Below are 11,593 nucleotides of genomic sequence, written 5' to 3' on the forward strand. Positions count from 1 at the left end.
TCCCGCCCTCCCAGCTGCCCAAATTCTCCTTCCCCGCTCCCCCCCCCCCAATGATTAAGGGCCAAAATGGCCCAGGAGAATGCCTCCGCGGCCGCTGCCACGGCCGCCAACCACCCTCCCAGCTGCCCGAGACCTCCTTACCCGAAGCAGCCCGCAACAGTCGGGAGAACTAAAAGCAGTTTTTGCGAAGAAGAGAGGAGCTCCCGAACAGAGCTCCTCTCTGTGCTAAGCCTCTTTCCGAACTGGTGCTTTGGGCGCAAAGGACGCCTATTGCGTCCTTTGCGTCCATAGCAGCAGTTTGGGCATTGGCTTAGCACAGAAAGGAGCTCTGTTCGGGAGCTCCTCTCTTCTTCGCAAAAACTGCTTTTAGTTCGTCCAACTGTTGCGGGCTGCTTCGGGTAAGGAGGTCTTGGGCAGCTGGGAGGGCGGGGGGGGGGAAGGCCCGAGGGAGTGGGGCAGCGAGGGGGAAACTCTCCCCTACTAGCGCCCGTTATTACAACGGGCCTGAAAACACTAGTAGTAATATAATAGACCCTTCATTACATATCCAAATACACAGATCAAATCTACCATCTACCTCCCTTGCCTACCCTTACTCAGTATTCCGATAACAAATAAAGGGGCGGAATAGGAAGGGAGGAGGGAAATGAAGAATTAGTAATAACAACTGTATGGTTAAAACCAGGACCACAGTTCAAGACTGTTGTGTAGTAGCTTTGGTTTTCTGTTTTTGGAGCTTCCTTAGATTTCCAGTCAGATGTGTACCTAGGTAATTTTGGAGCTTGGACCTAAAGGCCTTTGGAGCACGCACACACGTGTACACACACACACCAGCTACAACTTAAGCATCATTCCCCTACACACACACACACACCTCATGACACACATAGTATTTTTAACACATGGGTTTCTGAGGGCACAAACATCAACTGAACTCACAAGAATATAAAATATACCTGTTTTATATGTAAGAATATAAAATAGGCATATTTATGCAAATAGGCATTAGCAGAAACATTTCAACATGCAACTTAACAAATTCCCGTCCCATACTCCCCCCTCTGTCTCTAAAGCAGAGGTCTTGCTCAGCCACCGGGCAAAGGTCACAGTCACGCTTGGCTTCCCGACGCAGCATGGGCCAGTGGTGCAGCATGGCAACCACACCACCTGAGACAGACTAAAGAGGATTTGGGCGGGGGGGGGGGGGCAGGAGGTGTGGAGGCCCTGGACTTTCGCTCACAAGTCCACAGGTAAATGCGCCTCTGTTTCCAGGGTTGCATACTGTAACTTGATTGTTTTTGTTTTGTTCCTGTAACAACTGGTACTCCACACAACTATTTATTTATATATTTTATTAAGCATATCCAACAGTTTTGCATACCGAAGAAAGCCCTGTTAAAAGTTTGCATGTTCTTCCACAACTTATTTTAAAGCTCTTGTGATTTCAGATACTTGCTTTGGAATAAGCTTCTGTCCTCCTTTGATTTAATCTCATTCTGATTGTAGCAAAGCTAGCTCCATTCAGCTATGCAGAACAACCTGTGATGGTGGCTGACCCAGGTCTTCAAACCTGAGTCACCAAACAGCAGTAAAGCAGTCAAGGATGGCGAATTTAGGCGTATCTAGGGAAAATAGCGCCTAGGGCAAGCATTGAAATTGCGCCCCCTGTCCAAACATCTGACACCCATCTTTCAGATAACTTTACCATAATATCAGCGGAAAAATACAAGTCTGAAGGTCACATATAAGTCACATATTTGAATATATATACTTATATATGTGACTTATATTATATTATTTTTTTAAAAAAATTACCTGTAGCCCCTTCGGGGGGCTTCCTAAAGGCTGGGGGCAGTCTGCAAAGGTTCCTCCTCCCCCCTGCTGGCCTCTAGGGCCTCACAGGGACCATTTAAGCATGTGCAGTGGCCATTTTTATTTTATTTTTTCAAAAAATTGCAGCTGAAAACAAAATGGCCACCATGAATGCTCAAATGGCCTCTGTGAGGCCTGGTATGGCCTAGGGCCTCACAGAGGCCATTTGAGCATGCGCGGTGGCCATTTTGTTTTCGGCAGCCTTTTTTTTTTTTTTTAAGTTAATTTTAAGAAATGGCGCCCCCCCTTCAAGTGGCGCCCGGGGCATGTGCCCTGCCTGCCCCACCCTAGATATGCCCCTGAATTTACAGCAAAGCAGCAGCAGTTGTTAAACCCTTCTTTCACTTCCCAATTTTCACAATTCCTCCCTCTGGCTGTTTTTCCTCCCATTGGGGGCCTGAGACTGGATAAGAGTCTGGCTGGCAAAACTGGGGGGATAACCTGGGAGTTGGAGAGGAGTTGTGGGGAGGAGAAAAGAAGCAAGTGGAGTCTTATATTATGTCCAGTAATCCTTTGCAGTTTGTTTGTTTGTTTGAACATTTGTCCCAAGGGGGATCCTATAGAGAATGTGTGGGAGGAGTCAGAAAGGAAAGAGAGGGAAAGGAGAAGGGGGAAATGGAGTTGTTGCTGAAGAAACCCTTAGTTAAATCCAGTGGTGTAGTGATACAGGGATGGGCAGGGATGCAGTTCCGTACTTTTGGCCCTCTGGGGTCTGCTTGTCCCGTTCGGCATGCAATTTCTCCCACTTTTTGAGCTTAATTTTTTTTAAAAAAAATGTTTAAAGCGTGTGCGCATGTGCAGAAGCCTAAAATCACCCGTCTGCCTCATTTGGAGGCAGGCAGGGCTGAGGAAGGGAGTCTTTTGCCCGCCCTCTCTCCGAGTCCCTCCTCCAGCTGCTGCAGTCAGTGGCGCCGACGTGGTGAGTGCTTGAGAGTGCTTTTCTTAATTCTTTTAGCTGCCTGTCAGCACACCTACCCCAGCCAGCCCTGCCTGGGAGCAGCCATTCCCAGAGTTTGGGAGGTGCCGGGAGAGCTCTCGCTGCCCATCCTACTCCGCTGCCACTCAGCGGCAGCATGGCTTTTTAAAGACAAACCCCGCCCCTAGGTTGCCATACCCCTAGTTGACCATGCCCCCAGCCCCTCCCCCCCCAGCCCCTCAAGTTTCTGTCCCGATTTCAGCCAATGCAATGTTGGCAACACTACTCAGCAGGGATGCAAGGTGCTTGGCTTTCCACATTGGAAATAATGTGCTGCTCTTGCTATTCCAACTGATTATTACCATTCTTCCTGTTTTAGGAACATAGGAAGCTGCCTTATACGAAATCAGACCATTGCTCCATCTAGTTCAGTACTGCTCTCCATGGTGTCAGGCAGGAGTCTCTCTCAGTGTTGTGTGAACCAAGCCTGATTTGTATACTAGATATGCTCCGGAGCTAGCATAAATTAGGCTTGTTTCACCAGTGTCACAGAGTGACCAGTTCTTTATACAGTGACCATGTACAGTCTGGGCACGAAGGTAGAAAGAAGACCCCAAACACTCCCAAATAATTCAATGGGCTTTATTATAGAAAGTTGCTCACCAGGATAAAATTAAACAGGTTTCTGATTCAAGATGTAGTGCAATGTGCCAAGCTATCACATGTGTGTGCAATCAATAATTACAGCTGTCTAATAAATCCTAGTAAAACATTTAGAGAGAAACAGAGAGAAAAGAAGGAAGGGAGGGCTTAAGAAAGGGGTGGCAGTGATTTGTAGGGAGGAGGGAAGTAGAAACCAAGGCCATATTTACCAGGATCCGATGTGGGGCAGCAAGTGTACACAGCTTGGTTGCGAGGCTTGGGAACGATGAGTCTTCAGATGGAAAGAGCTGGTGCTGGATTTCACAGACAGAGTTAGCCCTTGATTCTTCACCCCGCGTTAAGAATCAATGGGCAGCCTCATATCTGCAGGTTTCAGGCCTCTGCCTAGCTACACAGCTAGGCAGCCAGCACTTGGGATGCGCACATGAGCAAAGATCTGCTGGTTAGGCAAAGCTTGCTGATTTGCCATGTCCAGAGACCCCTTCTTATACTTGTTCCATCATTTGATCTCCATAGAGTCTATTCAAAATATCATCATCCTTTCTGGATCACAAAAGGTGCCAATTTGCTGTTACCCTCCAGATCCTGTCTTCTAATCTATTATATTAATTCTCCTGGGTGTGCCTTGGAATGTGCGTCCCAGAGCCCAGCTGATTCGCTGGGCGGCGGGTGCGCCTGATTGGCTGAGGCACACCCAGGAGGATTGGTTGCCGCCACCGTGGCCCAGCCGTGAAGGCCAGAGGTGGCGGGCTCAGCCCAGCCACGGAGGCAAGGCCCAGGAGGGAGGAAAGAAAGTGGCGGTGGGGGGCAGAAGTGGCAGTGGGGAGGAGAGGTGGCTGGGTCCGGAAGCAGAGACTGGGGCAGAAGGGGTGGGGGAGAGGTAACCGCCAGCCCCAAAGAGCGCACAGATGCTCTGTGAGGGGTCGGCTAGTTATTTATATTGGTTCAGGATATTAGCTCAGTCCAGGATAAACAGGAACTGGGTCCCATCTCCTGTTTGGGCATTGTTCTATTGACATTCCCAAAGCAAATCTGCATCTCTTGAGCTTACAAATGGGCATCTTCTTTTGTCCCCAGATTTTCTGGCTCCTGGTCCCCCGAGAGTGAATGAAAATTCAAAGCTATAGGTGTGGAAGAGCAATTAAATCATTTTCTTTTGTGTGCATCTACCTAGGGTGGAATTCAAAAGACAGCAATAGGGAATGACACTGCTTTTAATTCTACATAGCAAATATCTTTCAGAGAAAGACAGGATTATTCCCTGGCAAAGCAGAGCAATCACCAATGATTAACGTAAACTTGTTTGTAAGAGGAAGTGAGAACTCAGCTCCTAGCTTCCCCCAAAGACATTACCTGAAAGCAAGTTCAGGCAAATTCTAGGAGTTTAATCATTTTACTCCATTTGAATTCCTGTTGTAAGGAGTTCAGTGGTACTGGCAAAGATCGGAACTCAATCGGGCCTGCTGGGCTATGAGTTCTGATTCAACATAAATGAGCTGGGCACCAACATATCCAAATTGCTAGTGTATGTAAATCTTCCTGACAAGCCTCTGTAAAGGCATTCCACAATGATAGCATTTGGGTATGTGTGAGACAGGAAACCAAGCCTGGCTATTGTGCCTCCCATTTCACAAACATTGAGAAACAATGCTGGGTTGACCGTTCCTTCACAAAGCAATTACCCTCTGTCCCAGAGGCAATTCATGAGACCTGGGTGTCATGTACTGGTCAGTTCTTCTCAGTTCATTGATTCCTTAATAAAATGGAATTAGACACAGGCCTGGATTCTACATAATTCTGGATTGGTAACCCTGTGTTTAAAGTTGGAGTCAGGGTGCCCACAACATGTGCTGTTCCTGAAGATGCCACCAGGGATTGACACTGGGACCATCAGCATGCAAGTCCTATGATGGACTAGTGTCAGGACATACTAGAATGAATGACAGGGAATGTCCACTGAAATGCACTAGTCCCTTCCAAATGGCCATGGAATGCATTGAATTTCTGAATGGCCAACAGCCACTCAAAAATTCCATGCATTCCATAGCCATTTGGAAGGGACCGGTGCATTTCAGTGGGCATTCCCTGTCATTCATTCTAGTATATTTCCTAAAGTCTACATGATCCTTGACTTCTTGTGACAGAACCCTCCCAATTATTGTATCTATAACCCTCCCAATTATTGTATCTATAAGTTAAGGGTGTAGCCATTGGGATGGTGTGGCTGTCATGGTGCGTGTGGCTATAGGGGCTGTCATGAAGAGTACCTGCACTTCTGAATTTTCAACGACATCACTGATTAAATCTACATAAGATTTCCTTGTGTGTATGAGGAAAGAAAACATGGAGGAAGAGTTCTGTACCCCTGTCCTCCTTCCTGCTGCTACTTTGCTGAAAATGACACACACTGTTTGGCAACAACCCACATTTGAAGACTCAGGTCTGCTGCCATCATGTGCCTTACAAGGCTAATATTTCCACATCTTCCCTTCAAACTCCCTTCAGCTTTATCCTGTTGTTCTTCTAGCAGCAGGCTTTTTCTCCTTTTGTGAGAGCTGTTACTCTGTTAATGAATCATCTGTTCAATTTGGTCACCATTTGTTTCCTAAGGGAGAAGCAAAATGTCTCTTCTGAAATCACATCATTATTTTCAGCTCTCCTAGTAGGCTTTGTTTGTTTATCAATCATATTTATATACTGCCTGATATATCTATCTCTAGGCGGTGTACAAATTGTAATCAAAATTACAGTATAAAACTAAAAACAAAATACTTTCACAGAATAAAAACAAAAACAATTCACAGAGTGAAACAATTAGGATAAAAACAATTAAACAGTTAAAAACTGATTTTAAATAAAAGTCTGAGAAAACAGGTGGGTCTTAAAGGTCTTTTAAAAATAAATCATCGCTAGAGAAGTTCTTATTTTGACAGGGAGTGCATTCCAAAGCTCTGGGGCACCTACAGAGAAGGTCCAGCCCCGAGTCGGCTCCAGATGAGCCGATGGCAACCGTAACCAAACCTCCTCAATAATCTTAATAGGTGGCAGGGTTCATGACAAAGAAGTTGGTCTCTTAAATACCCTTGGACCTAAACCATTCAGGGCTTTATATGTAATGACCAACACTTTGTATTTCGCTTGGAAACATATCAGCAGCCAGTGCAATTCTTTTAAAATTGGTGTTATATGGACCCTTTGTTTTGTCCTAGACACCAACCTGGCTGCCGCATTCTGTACCCATTATAGTTTCTGTACAAAGGCAGCCCCACATAGAATGCATTACAATAGTCAAGCCGGTAGTCAAAACTACCGTTTTAAGGTTTTTTACTTCCAGAAATGGACACAGCTGACCTATCAGCCAAAGCTGACAAAAAGCGCTCCTGGCCACTGCCTGAGAAACCAGAGAGAATTTTGGATCCAGGAGCACTCCCAAGTTACGTACCTGATCTTTCAGTAACCCCATCAAGAACCCCATCTGGCTGCAGGCAGATCTAAACCATCTCTCAGGTCTTGACCCCCCACAATCAGTACCTCTCTCTTATTTGGATTAAACTTCAGTTTGTTATCCCTCATCCAGCCAATTACTGCAGTTTCATGAAGATGTTAAAGAGCATTGGAGACAGTATGGGGCCTTTTGGAACTCCATACAATAAGTCTTGCTTTGCAAAGCAACAGTCTCGAAATGACACAAATCTCCCCAAGAGATAGGAACAGAAGCACCATATAACAGTGCCACCTAATCCCACCTCCCTCAGGTGACCAAGAAGGATACTATAGTCAATTGCATTGAAAGCTGCTGAGAGAGCCAAGAGGATCAGCAGATTCAAACTCCTTCTGTCAATACCTAATTGGAGGTCATCCATCAGACCAACCAAGGCAGTCTCAACCTCATAGCCCATAGCAAGGATGATGTAGCATCATCCTTGCCGATGCAATTCACCTAATCAATCATGGGAAAGTTTGTTTACTGTCAGGCATGGAGCCTGACCGCCGGCGGCCCATGTGTGGCGGTGGCGGCGGCTCCACTGACCCCACCCCCATGACTGATGTCAGATGCAGGGGCTAGCCATGCCCCCACATCTGACGTCAGACATGGGGGGCATGGTCTGGCTCCCGAATGGAGCCTTGAGGCTAAACTTTGGGAGCTTAGCCTCAGCAGGGAAGAGCTGCTTCTGGCTGCGCTGTGAAAGCAGCGCCAGCCTTAGTTTAGCCCCCATCTTAGTTTAGCAGGAGCTAAAGGCTTAGTCTAAACCAGCCTTAGTTTAGCTACTGAAGGGGCTGTGCGGCCTCCGCTCAGGAGCTAAACCAGCACCCCCACGTCTGACGTCAGATGCGGGGGGGGCATGTCGCGGCTCTGAGGTGCGGCCCCTGATTGGGCACAGCCTGGGTTCTTTGAACCTGTTGGCCCAATAGTGGCTCTGCCCCTGTTTACTGTAATGACATTTGTGTGCTAACAAATTCTACAGCCACTCTGAAGTGAAAGCTACCACAAGAAGACTTGTGGCATGGCGATTTGGCCTTTAAATGCTCCAAAAGGTTTCATCCCAGTAATGGCAAAGCAACATTGGAAACCCCTGAAAATATGATACCAATGGCAAGACATGATCTCAACACACTGAACATTAACAAGGCTGTTCACCATACCAAAACAGTTGGCTTGTTGCAATGGCTTCAGCAAATCCTTACCTTGTCAGAATGGTTGTATGAATCAACCCTGAGTCTCTCACACACAGTAGGACTGTTCACATGACCATTAATTGGGCAGGACAAGCATCCTACCGAGCTTCAGGAGCTGAGCACACTCCCAATTTTTGATAGTGTGCTAGTTAAAAACCTAGGTATTAGGAGGGGGCAGTGATTGTGTGGGATTCTCATGCTGGGTAGGATGACACCTGTACCTAGTTGTGTAATGAGGTAGGTGGAAAAGCCCTCCTACCCAGTGCAAGCCACATGATTACTTCCCTTTCCTCCTACCTAAGTTTTTACTCACACATGATCAAAAATCAGGAGTGTAAACAGCTCCCAAAGCTGGATAGGATAATTGTCCTACCCAGTTTATGGTTGTGAGAACAAGCCTAGTATTTTCTAGACCTATGTGAATAGGTCATTATTTGATTCAGTATTCCAATTGATTGATTGATTGATTTCTCCTATTTCTGTACCACCTAATATGTATATCTCCAGGTGATTTACATAAAATTTAAAAATACAGCAAAAGTTAAAAAACAAGTATAATAAAAACAATTAAAACAATTTTTAAAAATTAACTAAAAGTCTGATAAAACAGGTGTCTGTTAAGAGTCTTTTTTAAAGGTAGCACTCCCTCTTATTCTGAGAGGGAGTGCATTCCAGAGTCTCCCACAGCTATAGAGAAGGCCTAGCTAGTTGACACCAAATGAGCTGGTCTCCAAATTTCAAGTTAGGTGTTGATAATGTCTCTAGCTATTTCTCACAAACCCAAGCAGCTCTTTTCTCTTGTTTCTGCTTGTACCACGAGATGTGCAGTATACATGAAAAAGAGAAATGGTGTTTTCAGTGAGGTTAGGGAAGGCTTAATCTTGGCTATTCAAAAGTAGTTCTATCCAATAGGAATTTGGAGTTTCAACTGTAATAGTTTTTCATGCAAAATCATTTCATAACAGAACAGTTTGGAGAGAAGAGTGGTAATGGTGAAAAAATGCATCCAGATGCAATATTTTAAAAGCATGATAGCATTAGTTAAAATGGAAATGGGAGACTCTTAACCTTGAAAGGTATCATACTGGTGTGACAACAAAAAAATCAAGCAAAAGTAGCCAATTCTATGTTATTCTATTTACGCTTAGAATCTAGATAAACTTCCCTATCTTTTGTTTTTAATTCTAAAACAGAGAGATCTGATGGAGTTTAATAAAGGTTCCTCCTTGTCTGCTTCTGTGTTATTAAACAATCAGATCTGTTGCCATGGAGACGGAAGAACTAGAAAAGGTGGAAGGACACAGTGGGAAATCAACCAATGGCCTTAGGAAAGATAATTCTCTACAGGCAATATCATGTCTGGACTTGATAGGTGAGGATGAATCTGAGACTTCTGACTATGTGACTGAGAAGGAACCACAGACACGCTACATTCCCATTAGAAGAAATTCAAAATACTATCGCTCCATCAGACTTCGGAACAGAGGGAAAGGGAGGAGTAACAAAGAGATTCCAACAGAATGTGTTGAAGGTAGGTAGCAGTCTAAGTGGTTACTCGTCTTCTTTTTGCCCATTGAGATGGAAAGTTTACAGGTACATGTAAAACAAAGCAGTGGGAAAGATAGTCTACAGGAACAAAAGTGACAGAACTCTTAGGACTCTAGAATCTGAGCACCTGCCTTCATACATTTGCTGCACCTACTGCAGTAGGTTAGATATCAAGTTGCAACAAGTCTGAAACCACAAAAGCAAAGGAGTCAAAACAAGGCCTCAAGAGAGAAAGCCAAGCAGAAAGCCTGATGCCTTTCTACCTACAATGAAGCAAGACCTTGAAATCAGCTGAAGGTGGAATGAAGAGTTTACAGTACAGTAGTGCACAGCAAGAAGAGAGCAAATTAAATGTTGTATCAAAGAGGGAGTCTGCCGGAGCAAGTGACACATTCCAGAACCCAACACAACATTAGTACAATTATCAAAATAATCTGAATGACAAAAACACTAGTCAGTGAGGATTCCTGTTCACCATACAGCAGAGAAGTTAATAATACTTAGCATGTATCTAGTGCAGTTCAACAATTCAAAATGCTTCATATACCTTATCTCAACAATTGTGCTTCTTCTGCCAAGAAACTTTACTCTGACACCAGTCATGGTACGTCCCTTCCCCTTGACAGCAAAGATATGTGTTTGCCTCAAGAAGTGGTGGGAGTTCCCGCACCCCACCCCCTGGAAACAGGTTTGTCTTGCTTTCCTAAGCAATTGCCCCATAATATTGTCCCCTCACAAAAGACAGGGCCCGTCCTGCTTGCACTATGAAGCAACAAGGTAGGTTTCCTCCTTTCCCAAGGTTATGAACAGATAGCACAAGCCTTAAAACTGCTGTTTAATATTCTGCTCCAGTCATCAGTGTGGCTTATGGACAAAATGAGCTCTTCTGTATGCCAAGGCAGACGTCTTCTCCACCCTGTCAATGCAGTATGCAGCCAAGCTAACATACAGCTTTTCTCATTGAATCACCTGGACTCAAGGGAATCACTGCACCAAGGCTGGTGCAGATGAAAAGAATATGACCTGCATACAACATAGAACCACAACAAAGAAGACATTTGGGTTCCTGGAACAGAAGCCATTTGAAGAAAGGCTGTTCTCCTGCAGACACAAACTGGCATCTGTGTAGTCTGACCAGTTGTGCACTGTGCTGCTGTCCTATATGCCCTCTATTGTTATTGCAATGCTGAAGCAACAGCTGCGCACCTAAAGAGCAGGAAGAGAAATCTATGCCTTCTCCAGTCAACATAACAGGATTTCAGTAGGAAGCAATGAATCTTTTCTGCTTAAGCTGATGTTACAAAGAATTATGAAAGAATAATCTTCAGGCTTCCTATCTGACTCTGAGTGGATGCTCCTGAAAAGCCTAAATCTTGTGCATACGGGAACCCTCTTCTTCCAGTATTTGTTAAAGTGCATGGATAAAGATGGGTGAGCTCTTTTATATTACATTTGAGATCTTTCAGATATTGCTTGTTTACAAAACTGAGTCAAGTGATGTTACTCAGTAACTGGCACTGAGCATTTGGGTACCTTTGACTGTTAACACAGCTTTGCTTCCTTCTTTATCTTGAATCCTCCTACATCTTCCCATATTTTTCTAGGGGTGAGGAAAAGTATGTTTCAGTTGCCATCTAGGATGGGTTGATCCAGATGTGAGAGAGTTATCATTTGAAGTTGCCAGGCAATCTGCCCTCCCACCCCACTCCCCAAACAGCCGTTCTGAAGTGGAGATCCTGAAGTTCAGCAGAAACAGCATGGTTAACCAGATGCTGGCTGGTTTGTGTTCACTACAGCCTTAGTATCCAGAACAAATTTCCCATACATACATGCAGTGACAGGCTGGCAAGGGAAAAGGGAAGTCAGAGAACAGTTGACTAGCTGAAGGAAATTTGGGCATCAGAGGTCAATGAGGGA

At 45.0% G+C, this 11,593-nt stretch overlaps 1 protein-coding gene across 2 annotated transcripts in view; it reads left to right on the top strand.

The window, feature by feature from the left end:
- Positions 1 to 11,593, top strand: part of NGEF (neuronal guanine nucleotide exchange factor) — a 95,041-nt gene that overhangs the window by 11,805 nt on the left and 71,643 nt on the right. The window contains exon 2 of one of the 2 annotated variants that reach the window (XM_053308097.1): positions 9,385 to 9,659. In XM_053308097.1, the coding sequence (XP_053164072.1) occupies positions 9,385 to 9,659 (275 nt within the window). Of the gene's footprint in view, positions 1 to 9,384; positions 9,660 to 10,732; positions 11,108 to 11,593 lie in introns of those variants that run through there. The other variant, XM_053308098.1, reaches the window with a different exon arrangement.

This window comes from Hemicordylus capensis, chromosome 3 (genome assembly GCF_027244095.1).
Source record: "Hemicordylus capensis ecotype Gifberg chromosome 3, rHemCap1.1.pri, whole genome shotgun sequence".
In the NCBI taxonomy this organism is placed as follows: domain Eukaryota; kingdom Metazoa; phylum Chordata; class Lepidosauria; order Squamata; family Cordylidae; genus Hemicordylus; species Hemicordylus capensis.